The following is a 17,377-nucleotide window of genomic DNA, read 5'->3' as shown; positions in this document are numbered from 1 at the left end:
AATAAGGGACCTTGGAAAAGATTATAAATAAATATTATCGTTTTATCGGCCCACCTTATACTGTTACACATTTTGTGTTAGTTGTCACCACACTTCGTCGACGTGCAACACCGGAAGTGTCATGATAGCGTTGTCTACTTAAAAATAGTATTTATTGCAATGAAGATTAAATAAATAAAATTAAACATGTGACAGGGCCTCGGCAAACTTGCAACGAAATTCCCGACGATCGCGAACACATCGATATATTGCCTGCGAGATTTCCTTGTTACGCCCTCGCCTATACTCTTCAAGCTGCACAAGCTGGAACTGGAGAAAACCGGCAAGGAACACATGAAAGTCACCCGTAAGTCATCTATAAAGGCGAAAGAAAGCCATTGCTGGACAGAAGTTTACTCTTAAATGTATACTTACTATGTTACAAGCGGATAACATTCGTCATTTCTTTTTTAGATTTCGCTAATAAATAAAAGAAATTGATTAAAATATGATTGTGGCACGTATGAAGCCCGTTAATTTACATGATTCAATGCTAAATATAAAATTGAATGACCTTTTATATTTATTTTCAGTGACAGTTAAGTAATAGTCTTACTCAAGAGATGTAAGAAGTATTTAATCATCAAATAATTTTACAATTATATTCTTGTAGGTGGGGTAAGACTAAAATAGAAAATGTAGTGTACTAGTGGTATCTGATACAGCATAAAATCAAAATTGTAGTTAGCTAATAGTCCTAATGGTTAGTTGGGGGAGAATGCGTTTAGCATTAAGTTCGTCCATTTGTATCTATGTTATTTACTTGTTACAATAAAGTTTATTAAATAAATAGATAATGATAGAGCTCTGACGTTTACAGTGCAAGGCAAAGAGCTACAGGGGCTGACAGAAACGGGGGTACCTGTAAAATCGACGCCGTTCGAGAAACTTCGCGACGCGGCCATAGAGAATCTGTGTGTGGCGCTGGAGGCGGCGCTCACTGTGGACCCGTTCTGCGTGCCGGCGCTGGTCGGCTCCGTCAGCAACCGGCTGTTCACTGCTGAGACCAGCGACAGGTATATATAGGTGGAAAGGGGTGGGGGGGGGTGTTAATTTCTGTTTAGTTCCCTAACTAGTGTGAATGCGATTACCGCCACTAGAAGGCAGAATTACAAAATATGAGAAACGTTATATGTATGTACTGCATTTATATATTCTTCCAAAGTTATTTGATGATTTGATTTGTTGCTGCGGGAGTTTCGATATAAACAAGTTTGAAATTTTTTTTTTAAATATTGGATGTGACAAAAACTATTATATTTATTTTCAGTGAATCATCATTAATCAGTACGAACATAGTGATAATGCTGGGTCACGTGGCTGTGGCCTTGAAGGATACACCCAAAACTACCGACACCATACTGCAGTTCTTCCAGCAAAGGTCAGGCCAATTACGACTTTATGTCATAGTACATTAATTAGAGCACATTTCAATGTGATTCATACAGTTGTTCGTCGAACTTGCTGAAAGCGAAAGTGCCGTCAGCGTTGACAATACAGTCAGGGTTGGTGTATTAATTAATTTTATTTTTCAAATACGATAGCTCTGCGAATTTTAACTTTAGATATATAACCAAGTAAATAGGTCGGTCGGGTCTTTGTTCCCACCCGGCAAGATGAAGATCATTGTAAAATGTGTCATTTTAAAACACATATGGCGGCTACATCTATATATATAACTCTTCCGTTACTGAGCGACTGACTGACAGACAACGCACAGCCGAAACTACTGGGCGTAGAAAGCTGAAATTGGGTGTGTTCCTAGGACAATGTAGGGGAGCACTAAGAAGGGATTTCCTGAAATTCCTACGGGAAACGGATTTTTACACACATACGAAATTGTGGGTAAAAGCTCTAGTATTATATAAATAGCGAGCTAAAAAACAAAATCTTGAGCATTATAATCGAGTGGGGTATTGGATTGTCGGCATTTCTATATTTTGTTTCACTGCTGAAGACTATACCTTATACAATTTGTAATCAACAAATAACATGCACATGTGATCAGTTCTCAGTCGTTTTGAAAGATGATCAGGATCATATTTCTGAAACTTTATTTTCTCCTTCACCTGAACTTCGGAAGGTAGACTTTTAGGCACGATTTTGACGCCAATAAGTGATGTTCATCCAGAGTTGAAAGACTTTTTAATTTGAATAATAATTTTAGGTTATGCCGATCTCCGTCGTCACTGGACACCCTAATAGTGGACCAGCTGGGCTGTATGGCGCTGGCGAGCCCTTCAGGCCCGGCCCATGACGAGATAATGCGGATGTTCACCGTTATCACTGTAGAGGCCGCCAGCGCCGCTTACCACCACACTACCGACACCAAGCAGTACAGGTATATTCTCTCCCTCTCACTCACTCATCCTCGCATGTACCCTGTTTAATTCCCGGCTGATAAGAAGCCCCGGGGTTCGCTTAAAGATGTGACTATATTAATTTTGACCTACTGAAATATATACATGTAAATTTAATTATTCTATTATTAATTTATTCTGTATGTGTGCTCAAAGTTCCTCAGGTGTTTTGCACATCTAAATGACTAAATTTTGTAGTGTTCTTTGTAAATGAATAAATTTAAATAAAAAAAGAATTGCCTTGATTTTCAAGATATTTATTTGATATATTTTTTAATTGCCAAAATTGTCACAGGCACGTATCAGGGGCAGTTCTGAACGCGCTCGCGAACATAGCGGCGAACGTTCGCGGCACGAACGCGCGGCTCGAGCTGCTGACGCGGCTGCTCGAGCTATTCGTGCAGCTCGGGCTCGGCGGCGAGCGGGCCACAGATAGGCAAGTGAAAAAGGAATTTATAGAAATTATTATGGAACAAATAAATCTCTTCGTAGTTTTCGTATCAGTTTTAGTTCGTTCAAAAAGTTCAGCTTTTCATAATTTTTTTCAAGGCAATAAGTTGTTTTAAAGCATTAGGGGCCATACCCCATTGCTCTGTCGTGCTCCGTTCCGTCGATGCAGTGCGTTGTAGCTCCGTTGTTTTCTCTACATTTTGATATTGACGTGCGTTGACGTACATAGAAACTTCATACTATTTCTGCGTTTTCTGCCTTGTTTGTGTCGACAGACGTCAAAATAACGGAGCGCGACTTAGCAATGGGGCATATCTCCAATGTTCTAAGCATTGACTTGTTCACCATGGTAATTGGTAGTTGTGTATTTGTGCCGCCATCTACTGTGAGCTTTACATATCAACTCATTTATATACAGGTCGCCGGCGCCCGTGCTGAAGGCGTCTGGCAGTGCCGGCAATCTCGGAGTTCTCGTGCCTGTTATTGCGGTACATATATATATTTTTTATTTACTTATTCAACTTTATCAAGATTATACAGAAGGCGGATTTGAGTCGTCAATACCGTATCAGCTCAAAATGTCCACTTCTCAAAATGACAAACGTCAAGGATACGCATATCATGCGTGCCATAAACCTGAAATCTAGGGATGCCGACGACCGTGCTAAGTGGAGACGAAAAATTAGGAAAGTGGACCTTGGGCTTCGACTTCAACGGTTGGGGAAGGAACCGGGAACATGCGCAAATGAGAGAGAGAGAAAGGGAGAGATACAAAGAGCTGACTTAATGATAAAAGCATTCTCTACTTTTTTCTCGCAGGTTTGCGTGTTCTGTTGTTGTTGCTAACTAGCTGTTATCAGCGGCTCCGCCTGCCGCCAATATAGTCAATAAATATAACATTTCTTTCTCCACACTAAAAATACCTCAAATGCTCCGTTTTGATGTAAACGGATAGCATAAAAAGTAGTTCTTTACACTTTATATATGTAGTTTCAAGTGTAACGATTAGCATTCCTTTTCAGGTTCTGGTAAAAAGATTACCCCCAATCAAAAACCCAAAGCCAAGGCTCCACAAACTGTTCAAAGACTTCTGGTTATATTGCGTCGTAATGGGCTTCACTGCGGCTGACTCAGGTGACTTGCTTTATTATCTGTTGTATTTGTCATATGAAATGTATTCATGATTTATGCTAAAATCAACTTTAACTCTTTGAATCGTTAACTGGGGCATCGGATCTGACAGGATACATTCACGTGATAACCGTGAAGCAAAAAACAAAGAGACGTCTCATTAATTGGCAATGAGGCGTCTCTTTGTTTTTTGCTGTTGAGTCTATCAAAATTGTGTGGTGATACGTGAGGTTGAGGCAGACGAGTGGAGAGATTAATTGAATTGAAACATTCTTCAAATTCTTAATTTTGACAGTTGTTTTTATGATAGTTTTTACAACATTATTGAGTACATCTAATACATTGATTATGAAGTATTAAACTGTATGTGAACGAGACGGAATATACGACATGAATTTTACTAACTATAATTTTGAATTCCCGAGAGCCGTCACAGAGTATTCTGTTTAGATCCGTGGTATAACTACGTATTTATAAATTTGTTGACCAAATATTAATTTGCTGCTGTCAGATCTGTTGCCAAAGTATCTGTGATTATAAAGCACCTTCTTTTCTTATTGATATGTACAGAGTTGTAATAGATATTTAAATATTGTTGTCTCTTCTTCTATGGCCACGAGTGTAGCCATGCGAAAGCGTGAGTAACGATGCTTATAGACTTTTAGATGAATGTCTTTTGGTTTTTATCATGGTTTTTGTTGTCTATGGTGATATATCGTCAGTGAATTTGTGGCTATCATTAAAAGTACAAAAGTTATAAGGGTCTCTGATAAAATAATAAGAAAATAAAGTTTCGTAAAGATACTTTTTTTATGAACAAAAAAATATCCTTGAGCCGAATTGTACTTTTTAAGAAAATATACATATTTTTTATAATTACGCATCTTCGTTTGTGCCCTGTCACTACGTGTGATTTTTGGCGGTTTTTATATAATTATATTATGGGACTAGGACATAAAATTAATAGAGGAATAATTAGCACGGAAAAGAGGTGAATGGCATATATTGAGAAAGGCTTATACAGATAGGAAGAAGAGGTGAATGGCATAAATTACACGTATTGACAGAACATTCCTCTTTTCCGCTGGGTATAGATCCAGCAGTATATTGGGCTACCGATGATGATGAAATAAAATTAATCGGTTTTCCGTCTCTTCTGAAAAGTTGCTAAAAATGAATTACGCGTTATTATTAACGCGTTATTAATTTTTAGCAACTTTTCAGAACTGAAACCACTACATTTGTATTGGGAATATTACTATACGAAAAAATGATAGATATATCACCATGATATGACTAGTTTGTAAACTTAATTCATGTGTGACATTCTCCAAAATTGTTTGGACCAAGTTTTTAGTGTGTGTATTTATTTGGAAACGAGTGTGCTTTTTAGGTCGAGTGTAGTAAGCGTTGTTAGATGCAACCTGGCTGGAAATTGGGAAATCTGATGAAACAAAAATAGCTAGATTGAATTTAGAATACATTTATTTTGCTGGCAGTTTTTGTAAATTTGCTGAATTCTTTATTAATTTAAAAAGAAATATAGAGTAATGGCCAATTTCTACATAACGTTTAAAAAGAAAGCAGGTTTTCTAATTTCAAGTGCAGGCTAATATTTTCTTAATTTGTAGGAATGTCATAGATTATGCTTTTTGAGTGAGTATTGAGTGAACATTTTAATTTTGCCTAATCAAACTTGCAATACAGTCTAAAAATATTCCATCAATGTTTTGAAATGGTACCTGATTGAATAGCCTTTATTTCCCCGTTTTAAATGATTGAATAATAAATGAATTTTCCCACTTACTCGATAAAAATTAACAGCCCTTTGATGGTTTCTCGTGTTTTTAATTATGATGAATATTCCCTTTGATTTTTTACTCATTATTGCTGAGAAATTTAAAAGCCTTCGAATTCCTTGTGCAGTTATAAAAAAATGCTAAATTCATTAAAGCTGCAAGCTCATGCAAGTACTATCATTTGAGCAATTAAAACACCAGAGTCGGCGCTACGAATAATGTCCCGCAGAAGCGCTTAGCAGTTCAGGCTGCAATATTATCTATAGCTTCATGGTCACTAACAACAACAACGTGGCCTTCTGTTATCGATAATGTCACATACTGCAGCTGGACGTCTTTCGTGGCGTGGACTATGCTATCCAAAAAGCAATATGCCAGTTCAAACGAACAAAATTCATGTCCTTCATCAAACTCAACACCAACAGGTCTATGGCCGCAGGAATGGTACAACGGAGTGAAAGAGATAGCGGTAAAATCCCCTTACCTTGTCTCGCAAACGTCGCTGCGTTCAGAGATGCGCGAACTTCAGTACACGTCTGCTGTGAGGAACGATTCCGTGTCGATTGCGGAGCTGCAGGAGTTGAAGATGCAGATCTTGAATCTTCTGGAACACCCGCCCGATATTACTGTCATTGTCAACAAGTTGACGTTTGCGCCCTGCATGTATTTGCTCAGCGTTTATTGGGTGGAGACTTTGAGGTTAGTTACAAGATTTTATTTGACTTCCCGTGTTTAGGTCAAATTGTGCCAGTTTTTCGCGACTTTCGATTGGACTGTTCCTTTTTATGCCTAGTTAAAACTGATGTATGTTTCTTTTGTTAATGGTGCAATAAAAATATTATCTATCTAATATGTATCAAGTTAATACTAAATGGATAGTATATGGTACAAAAAAAAATTGATCGAAATAAAACTTGGGGCTAGCTCAATCTGTGTGTGATTTGTCTTCATATATTATTTATTTATTTAAATTGATGTTACCAACATTCAGATCTAGAAAAATATTTTTATGACCTTTCGTCATAAATTTCGCTGGTTGACTTGAAACATACTAGAAGCGATCCTTTCATGGGATCCACCATTGCATCCATTATTTTTTAGCATGTGTTCTTTTATATGTACGACTGGATCGAAAGCACGATGATTGGTTAATTTCAGGGTGTGCAATTCGCCGGAGCCGAGCCTGCAGCCAATCATCGAGTACCTCAGCGACACAGCGCTGCAGAAGGACAAGACCGGCATGTGGCAATGTGTTGCCAGGTAAGGCGAATTGTAAATTGTCATTTTAAAAGCCAATCAACCATTTACAGTATGTAGTAGGCAGGCAGATAGGCTAAAAAATTAAATTCATATAGGTATTGAAATAACAAAATAGTAAAAAAATGTGTGTTCTTTCTTTATAATATATTTCTTTGGGTGTTATGTTTTATGTACTGAGCGTATAGTGAAAATTAGACTGGTTCATTTTTTTAAATCCACTATCGCTAGATAGTAATCAAAGTTGTATTCCGCTGCCGTCAGTTTCTAAGCATTCTTCTTTTAAACCCAATGGATTTTGATGTAGTTGTCACTATTGGATTAGACAATATATTCTAGAATGTTTATACATACTTAAATGGGCCGTGTAGAATAATAAAATAACTACTTATGTATAAATTTAATATTGGAAAGGATTAACTGGAAAGAAATAATTAGTAAGAAAGAGGAAAAATTCTTAAACATAATGAAAATAGAAGAGGGAAAATGTTAGTACACTTGAAACGACTCGATGCCTTCTTTAGATATATTATAGAAGTAAAGGAAGACCGTGATATAGACTAGGCAAATAATAGAAAGAGATGGCGTCGTGTCTTATCAAGAAGTGAAGGAATTAGTTATGTTAGAGAGAGACAGAGCTGTGGAGTCCACGGAAAATAACCTGAATTACATGATGATGAATCCCTCTTCCACAGTGTCGGCGACAAAGTATTCCAAAAGTTCCTGGACGTGATGTCGGAGAAGGTGAAGGACGAATCGCGCGAACGCGAACTGGAGAGCCACGCGCAATTCCTGCTGGTGAACTTCAACCACATCCACAAGCAGATCCGGCGAGTGGCGGACAAGTGGCTCGCGGGGCTGGTCGATAGGTTCCCGCATCTCTTGTGGAACTGTCGGGTAACACGATTTCTCTATCTCTTTTCAATATCTCTTATCTCTTTCTTTTTCTCTGTCCCTCATTTTACCGATTCGTGTATGATACATTATCTATTAACTTAATGTCTTTCTTTGTTTTTCTCTTGTCTGTCATTTTAGCGATTTCCTGATGTATTGTCAAGTCATCGACCGTTGAACTTCAGAGTCCACTAAATTCTGTTTTTAACCCCCGACTCAAAAAGAGAGATGTTATAAGTTTAACGTATCTCTATGGCATAGTAGCTCACAAACGGATGAACCGATTTTCGTTTAGTTTTTTTTTTTGTCATAGATAATTTTATCCCGAGTGTTCTTGGCCATGTTTCATGAAAATCTGTTTAAAAGTTGTAGCGAAATGAATATTCAAAGTCGGGGGTTTTTTAATTTGTCTAACAAATAAACTTGATTAAGGGGCCGTCCATTAATCACCTCAGGCTCGGATTCGGCAAATATCACAAGGTCTTTGGTTATGGCGTCTCGGGGAGTCTATGTTTTAACTCTTGTCTTCAACTATACGCACACTAAATTTTATCACAAGCTGTGGAAATGTTTAAACAGACATACTTTTTTTGCCTGAATTTTTTTCAGTTTCTATTAAATATTGCATTTCTATAAATACCTATACATGCTGAACTGTACCACAATTTCTATTTTTCATGCATGAGCATTGAAGAAAATAATTTAGACCTATATCCCGTAGGTACTATGGTCTATGCTGGACATCCTGCAAGTACTGAGCTTCAGCTTGGAGCTGGATGCGAACCAAGAGACGCCGCTGCTGAAGGTGCCAGGGACAGACTTCACGTTGCAGCTTCAAGATACTCTTGAAGGCAGAGAGGTAAATTCTAACACAGATAAGAAAAGAAGTCCCCCTGTTGCATCTGTCTGTACGCGATAAACTCAAAAACTACCAGATGATTTTTTATACGGCACCAATAGATGATAGTAGGGGCAGGCCGAAGAAGAGGTGGATTGAGTGCCTTAGGCAGGATATGGCTAAAAAGGAAGTAACAGATCGGTTAACATCAGACAGGGAGAAGTGGAGGAGACTGACATGCTGTACCGACCACACATAAAGTGGGATAAGGGTAGTTTGACGATGACCAATAGATGATATATTATGCATAAATATGAATATTGAATAAAGGAGCCGGTTTTTTTTTAATATGTATTTTTTATTCCATGCCTGCTTATTTGCTATAGAAATATTTGCATAAATAGATAAGTGCAGTCACGTGTATTTATATGTATACAACAGCATTGAAATTTAGACTGGTTACATTGGAATAAGAACTCTAACCCTAACCTGTAAACAAATTAATGCACGGTTTGGGTGTTGCAAGTTTTTGCCATTAATAAATACTAAGGATTTGTAGAAAATAGCGATACCTTTTTTTCAGAATGTAACCTAATTGTTGGATTATCTTTGATATGTCGCTTTTATTTTTAAAGTCCTTAAATTTCAGTGTATCGTAAAAGATTTCGCTGACCGCTGCCACGGCATAGTCCAAGAAGCAATGAAGTGGGCGCCACAATCTACGCGATCACATTTGCAGGAATATCTTAATCAGGTATGTATATATATATATATATATATATATATATATCTTACACTATCTTCATCTTTTTCTGATTGGCCCGAGTCTTGGATGTAATCTATATATGTATATATTATAAAATATAGGATCGTTGAGTTAGTATCCCATAACACAAGTCTAGAACTTACTTTGGCGCTAAAAAACACAAAAATCGTGTTTGATTTGTTTTCTTCAATTTCTTCACAGAGTGTAAGAAATACAATCTGTCAATAAAGTAAAAAAAAAAACGTTTATTGACGAACTACAATATTTGCCATTGCAATACCAAATAGAATAGTCAAGACTAGTTGATGAACACTCAGTGTTGCCAGCCAACAGACGACAGCGTCCTCATTTAATTTCGTCACTTCCTTGAGAGACTACATCAAACACAAAACAAATAAAGTACAATACCTATATACATAATTAAAAATAATCATACACCAGCTGTGGATCTTTCTGACGATAATAAAAAAATTGCGGCAATAATTACATTGTGTGTAGATTCTTTATTGCACAAAGAATACATTAAATAATAAAAAAAAAAGAGACGCGTATAAATGCGGACTTATTCCATTTAACATCTCGTAATTGAAAAAAAAAATGAAACTTTGAAATTCATTCCAGGTCCCGAACTCAACGCTATGGCACCACTGTGGCCTAGCCCTCGCCACCGGAGCCCTACTAGGCGCCGCCGGCTTGAATCGCATGTCGGCGCCTCTACCACGAGCGGCGTTGGAGAAGAGACCACCCTGCGTTACACAGGACTCCGCTGCGTTACTGGCCGTTGTTTCGCAGCGGAGTCGTTATGCTGGCGAGGTAACTTCTTCATCGTTATTATTATATTCATTGTATCGTAATCTAGGGTTTCATTTTACTTGAGTGCTTTTATGTGAGACTCTGCTGCGTTACTCAGGATTCCCTTGCGTTACTGACCGTCGTTTAACAGCGAAGTCCTAATTGTATCATTATCTAATTCACATCATTCATTTTGCTCTTAATTTAAATAATTGCCGCGTTCCGGGGCTTCGCTCCCGTGGAATCTTCAGGATAAGTATTAAGTATGTGTTATTCCAGGTTATATTCTACTAGTGTACCAAGTTTCATAACAGTCCAGTGAAAAAGTAACAAACATACATATATCCTCACAAACTTTCGCATTCATAATACTAGTTGTAATGTTCGCCGCGAACTTGAACCTCGCGAACGCAATAAATTTTTACAAAATAGTGAATATTTCAAAAACGACTAATCGATTTTGATGTCCTACGAACCTAAAATTTCTATTGACAGATTCTGTATACCTTTTAAATTTCATCAAAATCAGACCAACGGTTCGAAAGTTATCGCGTTACATACATAGATACAAAAAATGTATTTTTGCTCCAAGTTCAATTAAAAATAGGATTTCCAGATTTAGCTCATCCGGTCTTAAACGTTAACAGATATCGGGCGCAGTATACGCGGAGGGCGGCGGCGAGGCGGCCACATGGCGCGTGGGAGCGAGACTGCAGACGTCGCTGAAGGAAGCGTGCGCGAGTGGGAGCGAGACAGCGCACCGCGCCGCGCTGTGGCGCGCCACCGCGCTGCTCGTGCACGCGAAGCATCATCCCTCGCAGCCGCACACCGCGCCCACTGCCAGGGGGCTCCTGCATTCTGTCGGTCAGTTATCTGCGTTACTGAGTTATTGATAGACAACGTACAGCTGAAATTTGGCATGTTGGTTCCCTGGGGAGTGTAGGTGAGTACTGAGAGAGGATTTTTGGAAAAGGGGTGAAAATCTTTTATATGAAAGTTCTACACCATTGAAGTTAGTGATTCGAAAATGTGGATTTTAGTTGTTTACTACAAATTAATGAATACATTTTTGAGATTAACCCTCAACCCTTCAAAAGGGGGGGGGGGGGGTAAAAGATTGTATGGAACTTAATACAATTTTAATGATGGAAAGCTGAAAATTGGAAAACGTACTCTTCATAATTTTTCCTAAAGAATGATCGAGATTTTACTATGAAATGCATACGGGCGAAGCCGCGGGGAAAAGCTAGTGATTATGTACTAAACAACAGGTATTAAACATGCACATAACTTTTTTTTATTTCCCAGACGCTTCGGACCTTGTTACAAAGGTCCGAAACGTCTATATATATATGCAACGCGAACGTTTAAAAGCAGCTTGAGATAATCTTCTGTTTTATGAACGGGCGCTGTCAAGGGAACTGTGTCCGTCATTTGGCGTGTGGGAATGAGATAGTAGACATCGCTGAAGGAAGCGTATGTGAGTGGAAGTGAAGTTTGTGAACTGTGTAATGTGTGTAAAACTTCATTGTGTAATGAAAAACTTGAAATGTCTCCTTTATTTGCGAAAACTAAAAAAAATTACCACACTAGCATAATTATGCTAATATATGTTACACTAATATAATTATGCTAATATCAATTCACCAAAATGCAATGGTGGTCGCAGTGTCCGCAGACAGCTCCGTTTTGACGGAAAAGAAGGACAAACAAACAAACTTTCACATTTAATATTTCATATAATTCCAGCGTGGTCACAAGTGGAGATATTCACCGAAGATGCGGTGACAGTGGCGGTGGAGTGCTGGCAGTGGCTGAGCACCGCGCGGCCGGACCTGGAGCTGCGGCTGCTGCAGGAGATCTTCGCCGCGTGGCAGTGCACTGTGGACCGCAAGATGGGGCTCTTCTCCAAACAATCTGAGGAGTGCAGTCCTTTGGCTGCTTACGAAGGTGAGAAAAATGTGATAGTCATATCTTCTTTTATCCATGATCTATTACACCTTATCTTCTCATATCCGTAATCTATGAGCCCGGATTGTAGAGTTGCTGGCTGGCAAAGATCTGAAACTCATATATTTGAATTTAGAATGTGGCGTTTAGAACTCAAGACGCTACGAATTTCCTTTGCGGAACAACCATATAAATATTATAAATAAGAATAGACAGTCTGTCTGTACCGCTTTTACAGTTAAACCGATGGGCCGATTTTGATGATATTTATTACGCATGTAGTTAAAAAATCCCGTTCAAACATAGACTATTTTATCAAGAATTAAAAGCCCAAATGACTATATTGGGGGTGAAAGTCGCGGGCAAATACCTAGTCACATATAAGTTTTATGTGTACATAAACAAATGGTTGCAGGCACGAAGTTGGAGCCCAAGCCGCCATTCATAGCCGCGCACGCGGTGTGGGTGCGGTACCTCTGCGAAGTGGCCGAGACGGCCAAGTATAACAGCTTGGAGAAAGTCGAGATGCTCGCCAGTCTGCTCCACAGGTGAATGAACTTATCTCAAGCCCAATTGGCTACTTTCCAACTAGTCAAATCAGATACTTATTTGTTATGTCAAAAACAAAAAAATATATGGAGCTTTTATGACAATGATGTGCTAATAGTGATGCCTAATATACTCAAAAAAATATAAAATTACGTAATTAATTAAAGTGTTGTACAGTTTCAAAAAATAATGCTATTTTCGTTACCATGTAGAATTAAGTTATTTAATGTTTCTTGGTTTGTTCATACATTAGTTAATCCTTTACATCTTTGTATTTATTTTCACGGTCAACACAACAGAATAACCTTTTGACATGCTTAGTTTTCTTATGAATGTATTCATGAGAAAATAATTGTCAAAACACACACACAAAAAAAGAGGTTCACATAATTTAACCTTTTCAGATCTTTACCAATCACAGTTGGCGATGTACATGATAATATTAACCGTCATGTCGAAGCAGTTGGAGTGAGATTCAGGTACATATTCTTTATGTACATAATGAAATAAATAAAAATAACAAAAATGTGTTGTATAATTTTGTTTCACACATTACATTTGTTTTTATTTGTACTGTGGTATAATGTTTGAGCAAATAAATATTCTTTCTCTTGGAATAAGCCTTCATAGTAACGGTGCTCCAGCTTCCCAAGATGTAGGGTTTCCCTAGTTTAGGAGCCGATTAAACTAACTGAACATTTTTGTTAAATAATTTCCTTTATATATTTCATATGTCATGCATTTTTGGTCATGACGCCTGAACACCGCAGTAAGCGCTAAAAAATGACCTTTAATTGTATTCATTCTAAGCAAGAATCATGATTTTATATTATTAATGCGGTCGACATGATAGAAAGTGGTCACCACAGCCCACGGATGCCTGAGATGTCACAAAACGCTCAAAATTAATCTTTTCGCGCCTTTTCAATGCTGAAGATTACTTTTTTTAGGTATACAGTAATGCACGTTTTGTGAAATATTTATGTACCATATTTGCAACATTGAAGTCTTATCTCAATATATTTACAGGCTATTATCCTGCGGCTTATCTCTTCTACAAGGCGACATCTTACCCCGTTCGTTAGCCCGCAACATCCTTCGCGAGCGGGTTTACAGCGCTTGTTTAGGTAATTTATATTTTTGTCTTTTGCTCTTTGTTTCTTCGTTATCACTGGTGTCAGATTTACACCAAAGCCACAATCGCCTAAAGGCATCTGACATGTTTTTACCTTCCGCCATTTAATGGCAAGTAGTCACTAGTGTGTCCCAGTAAACTAAATATTCAACTAGTGTGCTGGTTTCCTTACGATGTTTTACTTTACCAGAAGCAAGTGGTGGCTTATGGAAAATACACGAGTCAGTTTGGTATACAAACTCACGTGGCACGAGTAGGATTCTAACCTGTGATTTTTCAATTCATATGCGTCTTAACCACTAGGTTTCCAATAAGTTGTTATTGGAAATGTATATCAAATATATGAAAATATCAAGGTCTCCAGTACCAACTTAAAAAGTTAAAGGTAATATCTGTCAATAAATATATAAATGTCTGACAATTTAATATAAATAGAAAAATAATCATGAAAGTATTTATGATATATACCTGTATAATTTGAATTTACCATATAAAATTGGTCTTACTTATACAACCATTAGGTAATATAAGTAAGACCAATTTTGTATGGCTGACGGCGCAGCATGGCGCACTTTGTGTTCTAATATATTGTATACGTATTGTATGTATACACAAGTCTGACAAAAATTAACATTATTAATATGAATTATGAATAACCGATATTGTTTTACCTAGATTACTTCTGCAGAGGATTACAATGTCCTTCGCGAACCTCCGGCGCTCTGAGGGAGGACATCATGTCTCTAATCAAGTTCTGGCAGCTGATGCACTCCGACAAGAAGTACTTAAAGAGCAGTGACATTGGCGGTAACTGGGATTTTTCACCCAATTTTCAGCCTCTTGGGGGTTCGATTTTTAGAAGAAAAAAAAAGAGTTTAATTCACATCTGATCATAGCAAATAAATACTGACAATAGGCACTAAGCAATATGTAACATCTTATATTACCTATTTTTATACAAATAAATAATTTGAATGAAGGGAAAATTAATTTTTGGAAGAAAAATCTGTAAGTAGCACATTTAATCGTCGCTCGATTCGTCAAATTTGGTTTAAGAACAGTACTATACTGCGGTAACTAGATTTTTCACCCCACAATTTCATCCTCTAGGGGGCAAATTTTAATCGTAAATTTTCACCAGTTCAGCCACTTGAAGGTTGTAAGATTGTAAGTTTAAAACAGAACAATTATGAGAGCATTGCAGATGCTCATATTTGAACTTGTCATCTTCTACCCTGCCCCCTATGCCAAATTACATCAAAATCTATTCAATATTTTTAATTCCTCCTCTTGGTCTGTTGAAGTTTCATAAAATATAGGTTATTTACTCTAGAATTCGAGCTGATGGGCCCCTCCAGTCAGCAGAGCATATACACATCGAATTCACCCACTGATAATCGCTCGTCAGTGAACAGCAGCGATATAGGAAGCAGGCAAACCACAGGCTGGATCAATACGGTATGTTATTGTTGACTTAGTGTCTTCTTCATAGTCGAATTCCTCATGGCTGAGGGTCGTGGTCATTACGTGGAATTAAACACACACAACAACTTTCTTGACGTTAGTAATGGAGTGGTTTGCCATTGTCTTCTCCATTTCACACCCATGTCAATAATCAACAAGTGTGCAGGTTTCCTCACGATGTTTTCCTACACCGGAAACAAGTGGTGGCCAACTCATGTGGCACGAGTAAGATTCGAACCTTGGGACCTTTTGATCCACATCCAAAACTTAACCATTACGCCACCACCGCTTTGACTTAGTGTAGAAGTTATGTTTTTTAATATTTTTCTGTATGGTATATATATTTATGGGTGGATATTAGTATATGTGGTCGTCCAAATCAAATGGGACCTTATGGCACCGGCACTTACGCCATTATTGCCGTTGTTTTGTATTGGAACAACGGCATTATAGACCTAAGTGCCAGCCGCCATAAGGTCACTTTTGATTTGGACGGCCTCATATATTTGTAGTGTTAGAGTTATTACCTGAAAGGTTCCGTATTATTTAGAGCAGAGTTAAACTTATATTTTGTATATTTGGCATTGATTTAGTAAAAATGCACTATTAAGAAATTCATTCTTTGTTAATTACGTGGAAAACGAAAAACTTTAGTTAAATCAATATGTCCGCAGTATTACGAGATCTACAAAGCTAGAGGGAATAAACACGAAATCGTACCGTATACACCTTATAATTTCTCGACTAACGTATCAATATGTTACCAATTTTCTTATATATTTTTCTTTTTTGTATACTAAAAAAAATGTGTTCTATTAATAAAAAATATATATTATATCCTTTGTTCATTCAATAGAAATATTTGGATCTGAATAGAAATATTTCAATAGAATATTTGATCTTTTGATCTTAATAAGTAACAACAGTCTTAAATAAAATTATTTAAGACTATGTTGTTACTTATTAAGTTATTAAGAAAACGAAAATATCGTGATATCAAACTGTATCTGTAAAGGTGCCGATGTCGACGACGACTCTTAGCAGCGGGGCGGGCAGCGTGGCGGGCAAGCGCTCCAACCGCAGCGTGAAACCGCCCGCCAAGTCCCAGGACACCTTCGTCAAGGATTATGTCAGGAAACGGAACCTGATACTGGAACTTATGGTGAGTTTCTCTTGAACATTGATGATCCCTTAGACGTTTTTGTTGAAGTTAGTAATGTTGTGACGTCGTGTTTTATTGGTAATGTAACTGGAAATAAAAAATAAACTCATATCTAAAACTACGGTTTAGTCAAATCTCATTGATGATCAATTGAATTTTGGATGTATTTACATTTATCGAAGTTCTGTGAATATTTACTTTACTATAATAAAATATTCACAAAATCAAATTGATCGATTTAAACGAAGTATTGTTCGATGAGATATTGGATTTTCAGCAAATTCTCATAGTGAGATGACCCATCATCATCATAATTTGTTTCTTTCTTCTCGAGTGTGATCGCTTAAACTGGTGTCAGATTTTATTCAAGTCACCTAATATAATAAATCTTTATTGCAGTCACATAGATCCATAGGTACAATAAGTGCATCATAAAAGATAAGGGTCATTTAAGGGCAAGTATTGACATACATACTGGTGCAGGTTAATAAAGTACACGCTCATTCCAAAAAATAGGAAAATTTTAAATCTTGTTTTCAAAAAAAGAAAAGTTCCAAATCTTTTCAAGAAAGAGGTGAATTAAGTCTACCAAATATAATTGTATACTTAATTAACCTAGGTGAACTAACCCAGGTGAATTAAGTCTACTACATATACCTGACTTTATTATTCAAACTGTCAAAATAAGTACATCAACGGAATACAACTTCAACAGATGGCATTACTAGCCATATTTTGTTACCATAAATAATAACACAGGTTTCCTCACGATGTTTACCTTCACTGAAAGC

The 17,377-nt window shown here is 37.3% G+C and overlaps 1 protein-coding gene across 4 annotated transcripts in view; it reads left to right on the top strand.

Moving 5' to 3' along the window:
• Window positions 1-17,377, top strand: part of Pi4KIIIalpha (Phosphatidylinositol 4-kinase III alpha) — a 33,134-nt gene that overhangs the window by 5,246 nt on the left and 10,511 nt on the right. For 2 of the 4 annotated variants that reach the window (XM_053761248.1, XM_053761246.1), the window contains 22 exons: window positions 196-346; window positions 860-1,055; window positions 1,310-1,420; window positions 2,207-2,380; window positions 2,695-2,835; window positions 3,268-3,337; window positions 3,872-3,983; window positions 4,606-4,617; window positions 6,205-6,478; window positions 6,938-7,039; window positions 7,732-7,933; window positions 8,652-8,789; window positions 9,418-9,522; window positions 10,156-10,347; window positions 10,974-11,190; window positions 12,076-12,276; window positions 12,692-12,824; window positions 13,230-13,304; window positions 13,855-13,952; window positions 14,636-14,767; window positions 15,294-15,418; window positions 16,440-16,586. In XM_053761248.1, coding sequence (XP_053617223.1) covers window positions 196-346; window positions 860-1,055; window positions 1,310-1,420; window positions 2,207-2,380; window positions 2,695-2,835; window positions 3,268-3,337; window positions 3,872-3,983; window positions 4,606-4,617; window positions 6,205-6,478; window positions 6,938-7,039; window positions 7,732-7,933; window positions 8,652-8,789; window positions 9,418-9,522; window positions 10,156-10,347; window positions 10,974-11,190; window positions 12,076-12,276; window positions 12,692-12,824; window positions 13,230-13,304; window positions 13,855-13,952; window positions 14,636-14,767; window positions 15,294-15,418; window positions 16,440-16,586 — 3,108 coding nt within the window. The remainder of the gene's footprint in view (window positions 1-195; window positions 347-859; window positions 1,056-1,309; window positions 1,421-2,206; window positions 2,381-2,694; window positions 2,836-3,267; window positions 3,338-3,871; window positions 3,984-4,605; window positions 4,618-6,204; window positions 6,479-6,937; window positions 7,040-7,731; window positions 7,934-8,651; window positions 8,790-9,417; window positions 9,523-10,155; window positions 10,348-10,973; window positions 11,191-12,075; window positions 12,277-12,691; window positions 12,825-13,229; window positions 13,305-13,854; window positions 13,953-14,635; window positions 14,768-15,293; window positions 15,419-16,439; window positions 16,587-17,377) is intronic. The other 2 variants (XM_053761249.1, XM_053761247.1) reach the window with 1 other exon arrangement.

The sequence above is a fragment of the Plodia interpunctella genome, chromosome 21 (genome assembly GCF_027563975.2).
Source record: "Plodia interpunctella isolate USDA-ARS_2022_Savannah chromosome 21, ilPloInte3.2, whole genome shotgun sequence".
Lineage (NCBI taxonomy): Eukaryota > Metazoa > Arthropoda > Insecta > Lepidoptera > Pyralidae > Plodia > Plodia interpunctella.
This window is presented reverse-complemented; position numbering and strand designations above follow the sequence as displayed.